This window comes from Typopeltis vanoorti, chromosome 9 (assembly GCF_054136105.1).
Source record: "Typopeltis vanoorti isolate ZY-2024b chromosome 9, IOZ_Tvanoo_1.0, whole genome shotgun sequence".
Lineage (NCBI taxonomy): Eukaryota > Metazoa > Arthropoda > Arachnida > Uropygi > Thelyphonidae > Typopeltis > Typopeltis vanoorti.
In genome coordinates, this window is record NC_143557.1 from 54,491,608 (window position 1) to 54,514,326 (window position 22,719).

A 22,719-nucleotide genomic window follows, 5' to 3' on the forward strand; every position below is an offset into this window, starting at 1 on the left:
TCCACTATCATTATCCATATCTCTTATTTTGTGCACCTGCTCCAATATATATCCATCAAATGTATACTGTACATCCCATCTTTGTTTTCTAAATTATAAAAATTTACATTTTGCAACACTGAACTGGTAACACCACTCCTGTGCCCATTCACTCAGTCTATTCAAGTCTTCTCGTAAGGCCATAACATCTGCTCTACTCCTCATAGTTTTACCCAACTTTGCATCATCTGCAAACAACTGTATCTGTATCTCCATTCCATTCATCTGCAAACAACTGTATCTCCATTCAAATTGTCCCAAATGTCATTAACATACAGGATAAACAGCAATAACCCTAAAACAAACCAACCCCTGAGGCACACCACTAGTGACTTTCCTTTTCTGGGATTTTACTCCCCCATATACAACTTGCTGATACCTATCTGACCACCAATCTCCAATCTAATGCACTGGTCTATTATTTAATCCCATGTGCTCTAGTTTAACTATCAACTTATCATGAGACAATCTATCAAAAGCATTTGCTAAATCTAAGTATACTACTGTGTATCCATCTCCATTGTTCAATTAAGGCCATCACCTTATTTATTGTGATAAGTAAGTAGAATACTAAAGCATAACTTCTCTTTAGCAAATCCATGCTGTCCATCAAAAATAATATCACTGTTGTCAACCCAATTATGAATCCTGATTCTCACCAGCCTCTTCAACACTTTAACTACAACTACACAATACAATACAGAGATAGGCCTGTAGCTTGATGTTTGGGTTCTATCGCCTACTTTATGAAGTGGCACAATCTTGCCTTCTTTCTACTCCTTTGAAACTTCATCCAATGTAAGATTCATATGAAACAAATATGTCAAGTCAGATATGAACTCTCTGGCATATTCCTTCAAAATACATGGTGATTATATCATCAAGTCTCATAGCGTTATTAAAATTAAGTTTGCTCAATTCCCCATATATCCTTTGCTCTCTCACAGTCAGTCTCTCCTCTTCAACATCCACTGCTCTAAAACTCTCCATGTTTTCATATTGACAAGAATGAAAGCCTTTTATGAACTGCTCATTAAAGATCTCAACTATATCCTCCATAGAAGTTGTCCTTATACCATTTTTTCCAATCAGTATCATCCTACTATAACCATTCTTTTTTTTTTTTTGCTGGCTACATATTGAACGAACATCCCAGGATTTTTTTTAGTTACATTTGCTAATGGCTGCTTATCTGCACTATTGCTACCATTACCAACCAAGTCATCCCTCTTACCTATTCCTTGAACTCTTCATGGAATTGATTATTACCACTCATTTCATGTTGCCTCCATAATGCTTTTTTCTCTGTATTGTATGCTTAATTTCTTGATTCATCTATTTTATACATGTAGCTTTCTTTTAAGGTTACACGGTGATCAGCACTCATATTTGTAAATTTAGGGACACAAAAACACACATGTTGAACAGATTATTTTATTAATTACTAATAAAATAAAACTTGACGTTTCGACCCCTGTATCGAGGTCATCATCGGAAGAATACAAGTGTATACAGAACCAAGCTACATGCTCATGCCCTGCATACCGGTAAACTAAATCTACGTAGTTAGTTAATCCTTTTCCCTAGCCTGACCTCTAGTGATTAAAAAAAAAAATATATATATATATATATATATATATATATATATATATTAAAAATAAACAAACAAATACATAAATAATAATAATAATAATAATAATAATAAAAAATAATAATAAATAAATAAATTTATTTATTTATAATATAGTTATAGATATAATATAGTTATAGGTTGTAGATGGGGAGGACCCATCTACAACCTGTATAACAACCTAAACTAGCCATAGAAAAATCCCACTACAAGAAGACAACCTGGTGAAGTGTTTGTAACTTTCAACAGCAACTGAAAGAAATCATAATATAACAATCAGAACTATCCAGAAGAATATTAATACACGAGGACTTTAGCATTTATTGTAGTTGTATTTATTTATTTATTATTATTATTTATTTATTTATTTTAAAATATATATATATATATATAATTTTTTTTTCTTTTTTTTTTTATCACTAGAGGTCAGGCTAGGGAAAAGGATTAACTAACTACGTAGATTTGGTTTAACAGTATGCAGGGCATGAGCATATAGCTTGGTTCCGTATATACACTTGTATTCTTCCGATGATGACCTCGATACAGGGGTCAAAACATCAAGTTTTATTTTATTAGTAATTAATAAAATAATCTGTTCAACACATGTGTTTTTGTGTCCCTAAATTTACAAATATGATTACATGTAGCTTATTTAACCTTCTGACCCTTGGAATACATTTAAAATTGCTTCTACTAGACAGTTCTTGAATATCATCCAAGCAGCACTGATCTCCTTTCCACCAAACTCCTCATTCCATGCCACAGCTAGAAGCATGGAATGAGGTGGTGAGTATGAAAAACTCTGGAAACTGCTTCTAGTTTCCAGAGCTTTTTTTACTCACCAGCCTTGTAGTTCCACATATACCCTTTCCTCACAGAGGTCCTCACACTGCTGGCAACCACCCAGGTAATCACTTCATGGTCCCTTGTGCCAACTGAAGGGTGATTTGACACCTCATTTATAATTACATCCTCTGATGAGATGATCAAATCCAAGTTCCTCAATTCTTGTGAGCCCTCTGTTACATACTGCATGAGGTTGTCCTTCAAAAACTCGAGAAACTCATTTTCTTTACTTCCAGTTGCTATCTCATCATACCAGTCTATATTGCCATAATTAAAATTGCCTATAGTGACCACCCTCTTCTTATTTGCTTAGCAAATTTGATTATGCATTTCATGGTCACTATCATCCACATTATCACATCTATAACAACATCTGACTAAATAATTCATTCTATTCACCTTTATCTCACACCATACTACCTCAAAACCACTACTACTATTTCTCCCTTGCATCTCTACCTTGTATAGACATAACTCTTTTTCTATGACTAATAGCACTCCCTCTCTTTTTGCCCTTTCTATCTTCATGAAATACATGAAGATAGAAAGGGAAAAACCCTTCAATCTCTATTCCTTTCAGTATGTCATCGTCATCTAAGCATGTCTCACTTATTCCAATAATTTTTGGGTGATCAGACTCAATTAATACAACCATTTCATTTGCTTGTTTCTGATACTACTTTAAACTAATTATGTTTAGTATACAAACATAATCGCTCATTTTTGGATCTATCACAGGATTCTCTGTTACTACTTATCAGATGTGACTTCTCCATTCCTTCCTCAAGCCATTTCTTTTTCTCCATACTCTTCCCAGAAGAACATCTTCAAATCCAACTATTTTCTTCACCTCCAAGGCCATCTCATTCCCTTTTTGTTTACATCGTATTGGAGCATCAACCTTTCTCAAGGTGTGTTCCCTTGTCCACAGTGAGTCTCTCCATTTCCCTATTTTTTTTGCAAACTTGTTCTCTAATTCTCTACACCCATGTCACTCACTTCTTCCTTCATAAGTACCAATTCAATCTCTTCTTTCTTGCTCTACTGCTCTTTCACATCACTTTTGACATGCTCAGATTCATTCACTGCACTCATTGCTCTTCCATCCAGCACAGTCTCTTCAGATGACTCACATCAAACCACTCAAACGTAGACCATCATTCTTATACAATTCAATTCATCCTTCAATCTCATTCCACACATTATCAAACTGCACTCCTTTCTCCTGATATATTTTTCCTAACATCATCTCATCACTATTATTCCTGGGCAACACACTGACTCCTTTTCTATTACACTTTTAACTATTATCATTCTTTCTCAACAACCTCCTAATATCTAATCTTACATTTTCCTTTTCCCAGTCAAGTCATTTGACCCTATTACAATACCAACTGTTTTGCTCACTTATTCCTCATATCCAATGCCTAATTCACTCTATTCATTTTACCACAAGGAAAATAAACCTTTGTGCATCTTCTTGTTTACCACACCTCTAATAATTGAATCCCCATACAATGCCACTCATGGGTCTTTGGATACTTCTTTTGTACTGACATCATTTGTTTTAGTCTTCTTCAGTTTTCCATACCTACAATTCTCTTTATTTCACTCACATCCACCTCATCTCTTGACTTATCTTCACCAACTCAGCTTTTAAATCATGAATCATATTTTCACACTCATTCACTCTCTCTCTATTTTATTGCCAGTCAAACACACATGTCCACTGTTAACTCCACTTGCCACCTTACTGTTAATTGTACTCTTTTTCATCTTCCACTACATTCATATTGCTTTCATCATTCATCCCACCATCGATTGTGTTGTTCAGCATATTGCTGGTTCGCTTTTTCAAAACTTTTTTTACTACTATTTCACTGTTCTTTAACAATATCTCTTTTTTTTATCAATATCAGATGAGCACTCATCCATCCTGTTGTATTCCCATTATTATCATCTTCAGTTACTGATGTTACTAACCATCAATTCCATATTCGGATCAGATTATGCTTTGTACACACCCACAATCCTTCCAACTGCCTTAAATATTCATAATTTATCAACATCATCTAATGAATACATAGAGCACATCTCAAATTTCACAAAACAATTAAAATTAAAATTTAACTATTGTAAAGACAAAGTCAAAGTTTCTTCCATCTTTCTTCCCCGATTATTATACTCTGCTCTAAGGTTAACAATTCTGTAAACAAACACAAACAAACAAGCCCATACACTATAAACACTGCAAGCACACAACTTCTACTGCAACTCTTACACATACACACACTTATCCACAATTAATTAATCAAAAAACTTATCCAAATCAGGAGCCTTCTTCTCACAAAAGTTTCCAGTGAAACGCCACCAGGTGATCATGGCTCGTGAACAAAAGAGAATGCCAAGTTTCTTGGATGGATGGGATCTGATCTTGTCTGGCAATTTCTATATTACTGAGGTTAAAGGCAAGGAGTTGGGATCTCTTCTGCATGAGAAAAGGCAAGACTGCATTTTAGTGGCATTGGACATAACAAGGTTGTCCTCATTACAATGGAGGATAGTATGTAGATCAATGTTTAAAGCACTAGTTATAGATGATCTTGTAGCTTGCGATGTCATAGTATTGCATGGTTTGTTAAATGAGTAGGATGAGTGGAGAGTACTGTCACCTGCAAAGGTGTGGTTGGGATTAGTGGTTATTGTGAGTAGGTCATTTATGTACAGAAGAAAGAGGGTAAGTGATAGGACAGCACCTTCAGACACTCAAACATTGATGCTGAAGTTCAAGGAGAGGGAGCCATCTACCATAACTTGCAGAGAATGACTGGAGAGAAAGCTGGCTACCATTACAGAGGGTGGCAGAGAGAGAGACTGATGGATGGATTGCAATTTATTTAGTAGGGCTCAATGCAACATAGTCAAAAGCTTTGGAAATGTCAGGGGTGACAACACAAGTTTCTCCGAACTTTCCCATGGTATGTGTCCAGTGGTGGGTGATGTAAGCTACATGATCAGCTGTGGATGTTGAAGCTATTGATGACTTTCTCCACTATACTGGAGTGGACAGAGATAATGGCAACTGGTTGGAAGTTTGACAGTAAACTTCTATCTGCTTTTTCACTTTTTTGGGGGGGTGGGGGATAAGATGGATAGAAGATTGCTTCCATGCATTGTGGGAATATATTTTATTCCTATTGTACCATGACAGCAGATTCACACTCTTTACTCTTTCACTCTTCTTTTATCACTTCCTTCAGCAAATCTTTCTTTGTAGCTGCATATTCCTTTCCTTTCAAATCATTCAAGCCTGCCAAAACAATAAACTCTTTCACCTCCCCTCTCTGCATACTCACAGCTTCACTGACATTGTCAATATAAGGTTATAAGTACTGTTAACCATAACAAAAACAAGTTAGTAGCTAAAGTATTATTGGAGTGCAGAATAAACACACAACATATATTATTATATTCTATCTGAGAAGATTCCATTTGATAACTGATTTATTATATGTCTTTATATCACCACAAAAAAAAAAATACTCCATGTAAACTGAAATTAATATACACCTTTTTTATATTTCACAATCAAATCCCAAATGAATCTCCTGGCTATGGGATCTACACTACTTGTTGGTTCATCCAGAATAATCAGTTTAGATCCTCCAATAAAGGACAAAGCAACACACAATCTTCTTTGTAGGCCACCAGAAAGATAACATGCATGTTGATGTTGCTGGTCCCACAGTCCCATACTATTAAGCATCCTAAAGTAATAAACATAAATATATTGCATTACAGGCAATACTATTTTTTTTATAAATGTATTATAATGACAAATTTCACAAATAAGTATATTTTTCATAATTTTTTGTATAATACATCTTTGTAAATTGAATTATACAGGATTCCCCAGTTAGAAATAATATTATTACATCTAATTCAGAAAGACAAGTATTTTTTAAAGTAATTACTTTTAATCATAATTGCTCTTCTTGACAATTCTGTTACACATGCAGTTTAATGTGTCATCCGGATTACACTATGAGATATAATTGCTTCTGGGAATGATGCGGAGGACATTGACTTGTAGGGAGATTCTTGTTCCATTGCATGTTTTGATTAGACCACACATGGACTATTGTGCCCAGATTTGGTCACAATAGTCCATGTGTGGTTTTCAGAAGGATGAAGAGATGATGGAAAGGGTTAAGAGGTGACCGACTAAGGTAGTTTCTAACCTCTGGAATGTAGAGTATGAAGAAAGATTGAGAAGATGCAACTTGCAGAGTCTGGTGGACAGGAGGAAGAGGGAAGATACGATAGAGGCCTACAACTTATTAAGGGGTTGTTATAGGATCAATTCTGGAGAGGTTCTACAGAAAATAGTGGAGATCAGGGGAGAACCAGAGGTCATCCCTGGAAACTGTATAAAGAGGGTGTGAGTGGAGGAGTGAGAAGCAGGTTTTTTTTTTCATGCAGAGTTGTGAATATAACAAAATTAGTTTAATCCTTTATCCAAGTGTGAGCAAACAAAGTTTGCACCTGAAAGTATCTTCAGGACTGGGGTACAACACAAGGGCAACTCATTGCAAAGGTGGAGCAAGCTACCAACACTCCTGTCTCAGTATCTCCTATAATGCAAAACACATCTCCTTGCAGATATGTCTAATGTTATGCATTAAGGGAAGGGCCACTACCCAGACTAGTTTCGACCTTTATTGAGGTCTCTTCAGTGGGAGCCAGGCCCAAGTGGAGACACCCGGCAGAAGCATTTGCAGGTCATCTCTACCTACAGGATTTGCCAAATGGTGTGCCACCCTTTTTTAATAAATTACTCTGGATTTAGAGAAAGATGTTGAAAGTTTATTTTTCACTTGGTTAGAGTATAATAAAATTAGTTTAATCCTTTATCCAAGTGTGAGCAAACAAAGTTTGCGCCTGAAAGTATCTTCAGGACTGGGGTAAAGTGGTACGACAAAAGACAACTCCTTGCAAAGGTGGAGCAAGATACCAACACTCCTAACTCAGTATAATTCTCATTCCCATCTATCTAGCTTATTCACATCCTCTTCCAGGGCTGCCGCATCTGCACTATTACTAATAATCCTTCCCAGCTTCGCATCATCTGCAAACAACTGAATATCCCCTGGCAATCTACTGACAATGTCACTGATATAAAAGTTAAACAATATAGGTCCCAGTGCTGAGCCCTGTGGGACCCCACTTGTAACCCTCTGCCTTGAAATTGCTCCACCATACACAACTCTCTGATACCTATCAGACAGCCAATCCTGAATCCAGTTGACCAATCTGACATCTAGACCCATGTGCTGCAGAGGATGGGGAATCATCTTCTGCAACTTAAATATCAGCTTATCATGTGGCACCCTGTCAAATGCCTTCACTAAGTCTAAGAAAATGACAGTATATGCCTTTCCCTCATCTAATGCTCTTGTAACTTTATCATAAAAGGTTAGCATATTGCTAAAACAAGAGTGTCCCTTCACAAATCCATGTTGACTCTCACAGATAACATTACCCTCATCTGCCCAGTGCTGTATACAGTCCTTCACTACTTTCTCCAAGATCTTACTAACTACGTATGACACACAAACTAGTCTATAATTAGACACTTCCAGTCTGCTCCCGCCGTTATGCAATGGCACTATCTTACCTTCCTTCCATTCCATGGGCACCTTTCCAGCAGCCAGCCTTTCATTGAAAAGCGAAGTGAAAGGCACTGTCAGTTCCTTAGCACATTCTCTCAAAACTAGTGGTGAAATACCATCAGGTCCCACAGCTTTACTGACATCCAGAGTTCTCAGTATTTGAAACGCACTCTTCTCGTGTACCTCTAAATCTTGAACCTGCTCTATCCCTATAGGAATAAAACTGACTCCTCTAGGATGAAATACTCGCATAAAGTGTTCATTGAACAATTCTACTTTGTCCGCTGCATCAGTCACTCTATTTCCATTTTTATCGCACAATATCATTCTATCACAGTTATTTCTTCTCCTACTAGCCACATATCTAAAAAATTCCCTAGGATTTTCTTTGGATATTAGGGCTAATCTCTCATATTCCAGTTTCGTCTTCCTTACCATACTAATCACTCTTCTGGCCTGTGTCTTATACTCTTCATGCATCTTCTCTTCTCCTGTCTGCTTATATTTCCTCCATAGCCTCTTTTTTGCATGCAATTCCTGTTTGATATTGTTTGTCATCCATTTTACTCCAAATTGTATCCTCTTGTTCACTCGTGGTATACAACTTACCATTGCTGCTAACAAATATTCTTTCATAATTTTCCACGCACTGATATCCCGGCCTAACAATTCCTCCCTCAATGAAACTTCGCCAAGTTGACGTCTTAGACTATTATAATCACATGCCATATAATTCCACATATGTTCCCGTCTCTTTGAGACTCCTGCATATCTATTCATTTTTCAAGGTCAAAACCATATGGCCATTCTCTCCAACTGGTGGGAGAGATGTCATCTCAGTTATTATCAACTCTTCTGATGCTATAACCAAATCCAAAACTCTTGAACCTCTTGTTCCCTCTATTACATGTTGCCTAAGACATTTGTCCCTCTAGAATTCTAGAAATTCCATTCCCTTATTGCTACATGCATCTTCCTCTCCTTAATTTATACTACTGTAGTTAAAATCTCCCATAACAATCACTATTCTTGCACTTGCCAAACTCAACTGTCTAAACATTTCCTGGTCTCCACCCTCTCTACTCCTGGGTCTGTAGCAACACCCCCACTAAATATCCTGTCTTGCCCACCTCTTCCTCATACCATATGCTTTCAAAATCATTAGTGTCACTGCCTTCCAAAGTCTCCACTCTTAGAGGACATAGGTCGTCACTTATCATAAGCAGTACTCAACCACCACGCTTTCCCTTCCTATCATGCCGAAAAATGCTGTACCCAGCGACTTCTATTCCTGTTATTATATCCTCTTCTATCAACCACGTCTCAGTGATCGCAATAATATTTGGCCAGGCTGATGCTATCTGCACCACCAATTCCTCTCCCATATTCCGGATACTCCTGACATTAGTATATAGCATATAAATGCCATTGTTTCTATACCCTGCATTATCCCTTCTAGACTCCACTGGGCTCAGTGTTACCTGATGTCGTCTCCCTTCTCCCAAGTACCCATTCCCACAAGAGGCCACTCCTGCTACCATCCTCCCTGGGACACACTGACTTTTCAGAACAGCAATCTCTCCAGATGCCTACATCCTTCTTCACTGTATGCAAGAGACCAATTGTATGCAAGTGGTCTCTTGCATACAATTCCTCTCTGTCCTCAAATGCACTCCAAGCATCCACATATTCCAGTCCTCTCTTGTCACACATTCTAGCTATTATGTCATTGATTCAATATTAAATATTAGAAAATAATTGTAACAAACAAAGAAAGAAAGAAATTCAGCAGAAAGGTAAGGACATGGGGAAACAGTGCATATGAGCGAGCCTATATAGTGTGTGATAAATAACAAGAGGGCAAAAAATAAGTAAATTGCTTCTATATGTTAGAGGATACATAGGAGAGACGTAGAGGGCATTCATGGATAAATTGCCTCAGTGAGGGCAGGGTAAATAATTATTATGGGGAGCTTCAAAAATGAGGATGCAGACTAAAAGAAGGGAAAGACCATATTAGAGGAAGGAAAAGGATTTTATGATATTACTAGAGATATTATTTGAAACAGAATATCATTATTATTATTATTATTATTACCACAAGACTCCATTGAGTCAAAGACTCATCTAGGAGGTCCTTTTATCATACACACCACTTATTATACCTCAACTTAAACACATTCCAATTCTCTGCAGACACCACACTCTCAGGCAAGACATTCCAATCATTCACAACTCTGCATGCAAAAAAACCTGTTTCTCACTCCCTTGCTCACGCCTTCCATATACAGTTTCTAGGGATGACCCCTGGTTATCCCCTGATCTCCCACTGTTTTCTGTAGAACTTCTCCAGCACTGATCTCATAACAACCTCTTACTAACTTGTAGGTCTCTATCATATCCCCCCCTTTCTCCTATTCACCAGACTGCACACAAATTGCAGTCAGGTGGATAGGAGTAAGAGGGGAGGGGGAATCATCTTCTCAACCTTTCCTCATATTCGACATTCCAGAGATCAGAAGCTACCTTAATCAGTCTCCTCTGGACTCTTTCCGACTTCCCTTCATCCTTTTGAAAACCAGGTGACCAAATCTGTGCACTGTAGTCCATGTGTGACCTAATCAAACCTTATACAGTGGAACAAGAATCTCCTCACTCCTACAAGTCAGTGTCCTCTGCATCATTCCCAGAAGTCTTTGTGTTGTCCTCACAATTTTAGCAATGTGTTCCCTAAATTTCAGATACTTATCTGCTATCAACCCAAGATCTCTTTTATTTCCTCGACCTCCAACAATATATCTCCACCAAGCATAAATTCTACATCCCAGCTTTGTTTTCCAAATATTAAAACCTTACATTTTGTAATTTAAAACCTGAAATTAAATCTTTAAAAAACCTTTATATTATTATTATTATTATTCGCAACACCTCCAAGGAGTCCGAAGACTCATTGCGAGATTTAAAATTAAAATCTTTAAAACAAATTTAAAACCTTACATTTTGTACAGAATATGTTGGATGAGATATGGGGTTTGTCACCAAATGTCATATCTGGTGACTGGTGAGAGCATCAGAGGATTCATCCATAACAGACACAGCCATAGTGCCTTTAATTAGGAAGAGTGGCCATACAGTCTTGACCTAACAGCTGGCAGCTGGCTAAGCGTGTAATTTTCTGTTAAGAAATGGTATATGTTGAACTACAGAAAAAACGGATTATTACAAACTTGCAAAATCAAATTATGAGAGGAAATTAACCAAGCATGCAAAAGAAATCCAAAGAGCTCATTCACTATGTGGTGAGTAAAAAGAAGAATGACTGTGGTAGGATAACTTTCATGACTGCTAATGGCGAGGAGTTGACAGAAGCAGAAAGAATACTAAATACTAATTAGTCACTTTGCAAGAATGAATCATCCTGATAGAGATATTGTAAGGGGATTGGATACTGGATGAATTGTTATGAGAAGTAGCATTATCTCTGATTCAGTTTGTTTAAATATCTCACCTCTGAGGAGCCTAAAGCAAGTTCAAAGGGAGAAAAATAGATTCCATTAGAGAAAAAAAAATCCTCCAAGAAGTAATAATTAAGGTGTACTGGAAAAAGGTTGGTTAAGGACAGAATTCAGGAATGGGTGAATAGGAATATAACACTCTATGAGGTGACAATACCCATGCTTTGTGATAGATAGGTAGGCCCTGTCATATATGCTCACTTTCTATAATAAAGCAAAAGATGAATGAACTGAACTTTGGGTACAAAAGATTGCAAGCTATATATTACACTGACAGAAATTGAGAGTAGGAAATTCATAAGATAGGATTTAGGTGGCAAAGGATCTTTGAATTTTAGAGGGCATACTGTAAAAATAAGCAAAATATTGCAAAGGACCAATCATCTGGATGCTGATGAAAACACTGACAAGTAGAGATAAAGAGATTATTTATATCTTTTCATAAGGCAATATGGCTCCAATAATGAGCCATATTGCGTGCACACGTTTGGTGACCACCTTGGTTTCTTGGAGGTGTGAAAGTATTTGTAAGGATCCAGAGGTGAGTTACCAAAGATGTGGCATTTGGGAATGAGGAAAATGAATTTCTTGTGTTCTTCAGAGACAACTACATTAGGAAGTATGTACAGGATAGGTATGCAAAGATTGAGGCTCTTAAATCTAATAATTTTATTGGAAGGTCTGATTGTGAGTAGGGGGTTGCATTTCCCTCCAGTTCATGAGGGTGATCATGGAGTGATCACCTGAGTGGTGGCTAGGTACATGAAGACTTCTGTGAGGAAAGTATATATATATATATATAGAACTACAAGGCCTGCGATTATGAAAAGCCTTTGGAGATTACATGGAATGAGCAGTTAACTGGGAAAGAGATAAATGCTGCTTGGCACTGACAAAGAGATTTTTAACAGCATCAATGTGTGAATGTGTTGCATAGGTCAAATACTGAATAAGGCAGGTGTCAAAAATGAATGCAGAAATTTAGTATGAAATCTAAAAGAAGGCACTGTGGAGGCAGCACAAGATGAACAATGGTAATATCCAGTTACATGAAGAGTATAAACAGCAGGTCAGAGAAGTAACCCAGTTGGTATGGACAGCAAAAGTGCAATTTAAGCACTAATTACCAAATCAGACCAATAAAAATCATACAGTTCTTTCAACATGTAGAAAGTAGAAGGAAGAATGATTATCGTGAGATGATATTAACGGATGAAAATAGTGGATTGTCAGCTGCTACAGAAGACATAGTCAAGGTATTCAGTGTGAAATTCAACAGGGTATTTCATCCTCCTCCTCAGTGTGAAAGCATGAGAAGCTCAAGTATAGAGAGAATGGCTTACTTATATCATGATGAGTGAGAAAGACTTGTATGAAGAGTTAAGTAAGCTGCTTGATTTCAATAAGCAATACATCACCATACACCTTAAAGAATTTTCCAGGGAGTTAACCCTAGGATACTTGGTTATCAAGAGGTATGCCAAGGCTAACACTAACTCTCTGCCCAAAGGAGTGGAAGGAAGGTAAAAGCGTTCCACTTCACAAAGGCAGCAATAATGAGGCTAGAAATGATAGACCAATCTGTATAACAAGAGTTGTAGAGGTTAGTGAGAGCTGATTACAGCAGTATTCTCTGTGATTGTCAGAATAGGTTTGATAAAGAGAGGTCATGTTTTACTAATTTACTTATGTACTATAACAAGGTGTTGTTATAGGTGATGAATGCGTTGGACAAGAGAAATGCATATTGCAGTGGTATACTTAGATTTTGCAAAGGCTTTTGATAGATTGCCACACAACAAGTTGGTAAATAAAAATGGAACAGATGAAACTGAAAACTGAATACTACATTAGTAAGTTGAATAGGTGACTGGTTTTTCGGCCATTGTTGTTTAACTTATATATTAATGATATCGGCACAGGTTTAACTGGAAATATGCAACTGTCTGCATCATCATCATCAGTTGCATCAGTCTTGGGACTGGTAGCTCAGCAGTAATTTCCTCCATTCCGCTCTGTCATTGGCTTTCTTCTTAACCTGCTGGTAACTCTTCAAACCTGTGCCGTCTTTGACTTGGTCAAGAAAGCTTTTCCTTGGTCTGCCTCTTCTTCTTTCCCCTCTATTTTGCCTTCAGTTATTCTTTTCACAAGTCCATCATGTTGAAGTATATGTCCAAACCACCTATCCCTTCTAATTTTGATCGATTTTATTAGAGTTCTTGTTTCGTTTATCCCTCTCAGGACTTGTTGGTTTGATTTTTTTTCTGTCCATTTTATTTTGTTCATGTGATGCCAGCACCACATTTCAAAAGCCTCCAATCTTCTTACATCATCTCTGCCTAGAATCCAGGTTTCACATCCATACTCCATATCAATGTCTTTACTAATTTTTTTTTCAATTGTAGGTTGAGGTTTCCTGTTAAAATGCTTTTCATCTTAGAGAATTGGGCTTTTGCGTTGTTTATTCTTGATCGTATGTCTTCTCTTCTTCTGCCATCTTCTATTATTAGGCTTCCTAAATATTTAAAGCTTTTCACTTGTTTTATTTGTTCCCCACTGATGTCTATATGCTCTATATTGATAGGGATTTAGCCTGTAACAATGATTTTAGTCTTATCTGTGTTGATTTTCATTTTATATTTTTCAAGGTTATTATTTAGTAATTCTAGCATTGTTTTTAATGTTCTTCTGTTTTCTGCTACAAGGGCTATGTCATCAGCAAATCTTATACACATGACTTGCTCACCATTTATCTTTATGCCACTATTTATTTTATCTTTAGTTTCCTGAATGGCCTTTTCAATATATAAATTAAATAAAAGTGGTGAAAGTATACATCCTTGTCTTACTCCACTCCTGATATTTATTATTTTCTCCATATCATTGATTTTAATCCGTTCATTTTGATTTTTGTAAATTTGATAAATTATTTTCCTAGCCTTCAAATCTATGCCGATATTAGTTAGACAATTTAGGAGTATTTGCTGGTTTACTTTATCAAACGCTTTCTCTAAATCAAGGAAGCAAATACAAGTATTTTGACTAAGGTCTAATCTTCTCTCTCTCTCTCTATTATTGTTCTTAAACAGAGTATTGCCTCTCTTATTCCTTTATTCTTTCTGAATCCAAATTGGTCTTCATCCAATAGACAATCTATTTTTGAATAAATTCTATTTTGAATAATTTTTAGCAGAATTTTGCTAACATGTGGGATTAAAGCTATTGTTCTAAATTGGCTGCATTTGTTTGCATTATTCTTTTTTGGTATTGGTATTATGGTTGATTTCATAAACTCCTTTGGTATTTCTCCTCTATCATAGATTTGGGCTATTAATTGATAGAGTAAGGTTTTTGTCTCATCACCTAGATTTTGTAGCAGTTCTATAGGAATATAGCTGTCTGCAGATGATAATTGTAGAGAACAAAGAAGGATAAAGCAAATGTTGTGGACTTACAAGGAAACTGAATAGATAGAATGAGTAGGCAAGCAAGTGAAACTCATCACATTGTGAATTTATCACATCAGATTACAATATCGATGGGTGTGTGTGTGGGGGGGGGATCTGAACATGCAGAAATAAGCAGTTAGAGTTCCATTGTATAAGGAACCTAATCATGTCTCATATGGATTAACTGTGCAAAGATTTCGTAACCTGGTTTTCATGGTAATGTGGATACATTAGTAAAGATCCAGAGAAGATTGACTAAGCTGGTAATGGTCTCTGGAAAGCAGGAATATGAAGCCATTTTGAGAGAATATATTTGCCAAGCTTCATGAATAGAAGGAGGAAGAGAGGAGATGCAATTGACACACATAAATTGGTAAAGAATTTTTGCCAAGTTAATGTGGATGAAATTTTTCATACAATGAGAGAAGGGGATAGAACAAGAGGCCATCAAAGCAAACTGTATAATGAGAGAGTGAGCAAGGGAGGCAAGAGCCATGGAAATTGGCTAGCAGAATGCATTGTGTGACAGAGTAGTGAATGCAGACATATTACTACTAATATTATTATTATGAAGACAGATTAAGAGAATGCAGTTTGCCAAGCCTCACAAATAGGAGGAGGAAGAGAGAGAGGATGTAATTGACACATATAAATTGGTAAAAAATTTTTACCAGGTTAATGTGAATGAAATTTTTCAGAGAACGGGAGAAGGGGGTAGAAAAGAGGGCCATGGCTGCAAAGTTGAAGGAACTTAAATCAGTTTGATGATCTTTGTGTGTGGGATTATGCACCTCCTGTGATTAATATTTTGACTTTATAGTGGTCTGGTGTTAATAACAATAATAATAAATTAAATAGCACTGCCCAAGATACAAGGACATTTGCTCTTGATATCTCTCCATCAGTCACCCTCTTATCCACATCACAAGCTTCATATTAACCCTGATTTTCTATAGTTTATTTAACTGAATTTCATCTGGAATTCTATCAAATGCCTTCACAAAGTCTAGCAATATTCCCAAAGTCATTACCATTATCCAACTCAGCTGTCATTGTATATTGTATTATACTTGTTCTTGGCTTATCATATTAGGGAATTGTTTGCCTGTAACATTTTTCAAGGGTTTAAAAGGTCTTCTACCCATCTCCTCCTGGGTTTTCCTCTTTATTGGTGTCCCTTTGGTTTATATCTCCAGGCAATATTTGGCCATCTGTCCTCATTCATTCTTTCCATGTGGTTTTTCCAGTTCTTTCTATAATTTTTGATGTCTGTTATGTTAATTATGGATAACTGTTTTCATATTTCTTCATTTCTTATCTTGTCTATTCTTTTATAGCCTGTGAGTGGTCTTAGGAACTTCATTTCTGCAGCTTCCACTTCTCTTTTATCTCATTCTCCCCAAGTCCATGTTTCACTGCCATATTTCAGAATTGGTTTGGCTATTATTTTATATAGTTTTATTTGGGTTGTTCTAGACATCTGTTTACTGAAGTGTCTATTCAAAGTTCCAATGACTGCTATGAATTTTTGCTTTTTTATATACAACGTGTCTGCATGGTTAGCCTAGTGACTGTGCACTTCACAACCATATGCCTGGGGAATGAGTGTCCTAGGTTCGATTACCATTGGAGATGTGAGGAGCTCAAGGCTCTTCCTCAGCCATAGCCAAGTTAGCTGGTCTTGGGTACAGGGCAAGGTTTTCCCCCAGTTTATTCTAGGGTTTTTCCTCCCACAAAGCAGGCAAACTGGCCTGTGAACATATGCTTCGACAGACATGGGATACTACCAGGAATAAGGAGCAACCAACCTATTCTGCAGGATTGTTGGTTACGGAAGCTTATGCAGTAAAATGTACAGGTCTGCGCAAAAGCGTAACATACGATGACGATATGCAATGTCGATTTCTCCACTGGGGCTTATGTAATTTCCTAGATATTTAAATTTGTTCACTTGTTTTATTACTTTGTTGTGGATGACAACAACATTCTTATAATTGGAATATTTAGGCCTATTTATAGATTATAGGTCAATGTTGGCTATTTGGGAAACTGTCTAATACTTCCCTAGAGATGGGAAATTGGCTGTCATTATCGTCTGCAGTACAGAAGCACAAATGAGGGTTATATCCTCTTTCCCATTTAGAGGAGAGAAAATTCGGTTTATCTTTGGTATCAAAGATCAGATAGAGGTTCTGATTTTCCATCCAGTTCAGTTCACTAGTAGGGTACTATTTAGGTCATCCTTTCTATAGCCCCAAAGGGAGTGATGACTATTAAAATCTCCCAGGATTATGCTTGGATGTTGTTGCTGGGACAGTACTTGATCAGGCCATTTAGCTAAGGGAGGTTTATACATGTTGGTTATAGTATAACCAGATATTATAATAGATACAACAAGGACTATATATGTCCTTGCTGGTGCTTGGTTCACAGATCTTATAATTAGAAATGTCATTTTTATATATGTAAAGTTAGGTAGGGCAATAGTGAATGCAGAAGATGTCAAAATCTTGCAGGAAGACTTGGGTAGATTGGAGTTCTGGGCTAAGGAGAATGGATGTCAATTTAATGTGACAAAATGTAAAGTTATGCATTTTGGGGTGAAAAGATTAGCAGCACTATACCACATTGGTGGAACTGTACTCCAGGAGATTGATGAGGCCAGGGACTTGGGAGTGTTGGTGGATAGGGAGATGAAGTTTAGGGGGCACATTGCAAAAGTGGCTAAATCAGCTCATTAACTCACTTGGTTGTTGAAAAATACATTGACGAGCAGAGACAAGCAAGTTATAGTACCTCTGCACCGAGCCTTGATAAGACCTCATCTCGACTACTGTGCCCAGATTTGGTCATCTAGGTTTCTTCTTGATGGGGAGGAGGTGGAGAGGATCCAGAGGCGAGTGGCCAAGATGATAGCAGGTCTATGGAATGAACCATATGAGAACAGGCTGAAGATTTGTGGATTGCAAAAATTAGTAGATAGGCAGAAAAGGGGAGATATGATTGAGACATTCAAATTGCTAAAGGGTTTCTATAGGATTAATTCAGAGGATATTTTTGAGATCAGGACTGGTGGTGGGAGAACTAGGGGACACCTATAGAAGCTGGGCAAGAGTGTAGCAAGCAAGGGTGTTAGAGCTGGGTTCTTTACTTTTAGAGTGGTAAATGAGTGGAATAAGCTGCCAGAGTCTGTTGTGGGTGCTATGACGGTGAGTGAGTTCAAGGCAAGGTATGATAGATATTGTGAGAATGTCGTATAGTTGTGTGGACATGATGTTTAGGGCCACCCTCGATGAGTCTAAGGACTCCCTGGAGTCGCCAATAATAATAATAATAATAATAATATTCTAGTAGTAAGACTTATACGTTGGTTAGACATAACTGGTAATTAATTTACGGAATTGACAACGCATATAAAGTAAATTAATTAAAGATAACTTTAATGAATCACTTCTATATTTCGGCAATGTCACATTGCCATCTTCGGGAACATAAAGATATGGTATGTGCACTAAGGAACTAACAAAGCAAATGAGGAAGAAAATAAGAACTAATTTTGCTCCTAAAGTCCTAATGGTGCCCTCTTTATGGAGACATTTGAAGAGAAAGCCTTAAACTCCGCCCCACAAAAACCCACTATTTGGCTTCGTTATGTGGATGATGTGTTTGCTATTTGGCCACATGGCTCAGATACACTCCACTCCTTCCTAACACACTTAAACAACCAACATCCCAGAGTCCAGTTCACCTTAGAAAAAGAGGAAAACAACACCCTCCCCTTCCTAGACACTTTAATCACCCGCCAGCTTGATGGATCTTTGGTTTTCTCTGTTTACAGAAAACCCACCCACACTGGCAGATACATTCACCAGCAATCCCACCACCCCCCCTCACAACAATATGGGGTGATAAAAACACTATGTAACAGGGCAAAATTAATCTGCTCAGATGACAAGGCCCTGACGATGGAACTAAACCACATCCTCAACACTTTCTTAGCCAATGGCTACAACCCCAAAAAAATCCAAAAAATACTAAAACCTGTAAACCACAACCCCCCTCCCCCCCTCCACAATAAAGACTACACCAAGTCTATCACTATCCCCTACATCCAGGGCACCTCTGAAAAAATAACTAATATCCTCAAAAAATATGACCTTACTTCCTGTTACAGACCATATAAAAAGTTGGCATCCCTTATCCGCTCTACCAAAGACCAACCACTTCCCCTAGACCTACCTGGTGTATACCAGGTCCCTTGCAGCTGCAAATTGTCCTACTTTGGCCAAACAGGCAGAACAACAAATATCAGGATTTCAGAACACCAAGACTACATCCGGTTTCACCAGTACAGCCGCTCTGGGCTGGCAGACCATGCCTTAGACACCCACCATAAAATTCGTTGGAAGAAGACAAAAATAATCCATCGCAGCAAGTTTAAATACGAAAGACTATTCAAAGAATCTTCAGCAGCTCTAAAAAACGTTCCTAACCTCAACAAATTTGGGTGCATGAAACTGCCCCAAATTTGGGAGACTTTCATTTTGAGAACTTCAGCCCAACTACCAAGACTACCAAATTAGCCCGCAAGAGGGCACCATTAGGACTTTAGGAACAAAATTAGTTCTTATTTTCTTCCTCATTTGCTTTGTTAGTTCCTTAGTGCACATACCATATCTTTATGTTCCCGAAGATGGCAATGTGACATTGCCGAAATATAGAAGTGATTCATTAAAGTTATCTTTAATTAATTTACTTTATATGCGTTGTCAATTCCGTAAATTAATTACCAGTTAATAATAATAATAATAATAATATATGTTGCCACACCATATTTGAGATGGTTTATGCAGTTAATCATATTGTAACTATATATTTTCCCTCTTGTTAGTAGATCCAGATCATCCTTAGTTTGAGTTTCCTGTATTACAACTACATCTATTTGATGGTAATTCAGGATCTTAGTAAGAACTTTGCATAATCCTACATAGCCCTACTTATGCCTTCTATGTTTAATTGACATATTTTTAAGAGTGAGCCCATATTCTTGATTCTCAGATCCTCGGTAGGCGTGTCGGTTATCTGAGAGCCTGTGTCTGTGAGTCCTGCTAGGAGAGTATGGATCCATCTGTCGCTGTAGACTATTTAGCGTTATCTAGGGTGCACCGCGAGGAGGCAGTCTATGTTACACCCTTCCCATAATGCATAGTATTATCCATGTCTGTAAAGATAAGTGCTTTGTATTATTGCATTATTTGCGAGTTGCCCCACTTCTGAAAATACTTCAGGTGCAAACTTTGTTTACTTACATTTGGATAAAGGATTAACAGAAGTATATAATTTCTTGGTATTTTTAATTTATAGTATATTCAAGTGTAAAAACTTCCAATAACTGTCTCATATCTGTGGTCTCCAGCCTTTGATCAAGTGCTTTATTTCTAACCCAGCTCTCAGATCTATAAGTTAAAATTGGTTTGAACACTCTCTTGTACACAACTGATTTAGTGTTTTGACTAATTGCTCTCTTATTTCATATAAATTTATTTCAGTTGAATTCCTACAATACCTAATTCTCTTGTCTATTTCCAAATTTAATTTGCCACCTTTAATAAAACATGTACCTAAATAGCTGAATTGTTTTATTGTTCTGTGGGTTCTCTGTTCGTTTATCAATGTTCCTATCTATTTATTATTGTGTTATTCAATTTAGTTATGGAATCCTTGAACTGGATTTGTTTTATTTATTATTTATTTTTTTTTATGTTACTCCCATCCATAAAAGGTTATTTTTAAATTGATAGTACATTTTTTACTGTGGGTGGGTGAAAGAGATTTTATTTTTTTTAATCAATTTTACATATTTATTTTTGTATTTTTAATTTATTTTTACATAGTTCAGAAACCCTGCTCTAAAGACCAAATGGAACTTTTTCAAGGCACTTCAGGCCTCCAATAAGCAGAGATGTGATCTCACTGGGTAATGAAATTCATCTTCTACCTAAACACAATCATGAACATCCATGCCCACAACAGGATTCGAACCCACAGTATCTTGGTTGGAGAGTGGGTATGTTAACCACACTGCCAATTTTAGAAATATAATATCATCTGCATAGAGCTTAGATTAACATCTCCAATTTTGATATCATTTTTAACACGTTCGCTGCCAACTACGAGTATACTCGTAGTGGGTAATCCTGCTTCACAAGCCAGCTACGAGTATACTCGTAGGACGCTTACCGCCGGGAACGAGATTATTGTGGTGACCTTGAAGAAGTGAAAATGCTTGGCTTGTGGGGCTAGCTTCAAAACTGTGTATTCTCATAGACCGTATATGCTCTGTACAAGCCAACTACGAGTATACTCGTAGGTCGTTTACCTCCGGTAACGAGATTATCTTACTGACCTTGAAGAAGTAAAACAGCTCGGCGCAAAGTAGCGTGGCAGCGAACGTGTTAATTCTGTTTTCCTTAATGTGATCCATATAGATGATGAATAACAGTGGAAATAACATGCACTCCTGTCTCACACCTTTGATTTAACATCAAACAATCTTCCTATACCTAATTCAATTCTAATTGATGACTCACAACTTAAATGTAGACTATGTGTATAATGTCCTAATTACCATATATCTGAGCATTTTGAACAGCTTTTCTTTTTCTTCTTCTTCTTGGCACCTTTTCATAATGCATTTTCCAGACCTACCAAACTTAGATACAGGTCCTTGTTATATTCCCATGATTTCTCAAGTATTTGTCTTAAAGTGTAAATTTGAACTTAACAACCTCAACACACTTTAGAAAAGGCTAAGAGAAATTGTGGAAGGGAAGCTTGGAAAAGAACCAGCATACTTGCATAAATCTTAACAGGAACAATCATTCTGGAAATTTTACTGCAGATCTCACATTTAGTTTTATTTCCCTTTTTGATAGATATATGAGAGCTCTACTTCAGTCATCCTTCTGATATGCAATGCAGCTACTGTAAACTTTTCATCAGTTATATATTTGGTTTAATCCTTTATCCAAGTGCAAGTAAACCAAGTTTGCGCCTGACGTATTTTCAGGACTGGGTAACTCATGGTAAAAGTGGAGTAAGTTCTAATCACTTGCCTTAGTATCTCCCATAATGCAAAGCACATATCCTTATGGACATGTATAATGAATGCTATACATTAAAGGATGGGCCACTACCCAACAGACCGGTTTCGACCTTTATCAGTGGGAGCCAGACCCAGAGGTTGTGATACTATTGATACTATACTTTGCATTATGGGAGATAGTAAGGCAAGTGATCAGAACTTATTCCACCTTTACCATGAGTTGCCCCAGTCCTGAAAATACTTCACATGAAAACTTGGTTTGCTTACACTTGGATAAAGGATTAAACCAAATATATAATTGGTAACATAGCCAAGTGAAAAAACTTCCTTAAACTTTTTATGATTCCATCTTTGAAAATTTCTGGTTGAATATTCTTCACTCCAGCTGCTTTTCCACATTTCAGGTTTTAATGGCTTTTTAACCTCAAGTATTGATATGTACTCCTGATTGTCTTCTTGAATG

At 37.0% G+C, this 22,719-nt stretch overlaps 1 protein-coding gene across 1 annotated transcript in view; it reads right to left on the reverse strand.

The window, feature by feature from the left end:
• LOC150103053 (phospholipid-transporting ATPase ABCA1-like) overlaps nt 1-22,719 on the reverse strand; it is an 859,669-nt gene that overhangs the window by 455,265 nt on the left and 381,685 nt on the right. The window contains exon 19 of the mRNA XM_090398068.1: nt 6,086-6,282. Within this exon, the coding sequence (XP_090254194.1) occupies nt 6,086-6,282 (197 nt within the window). The remainder of the gene's footprint in view (nt 1-6,085; nt 6,283-22,719) is intronic.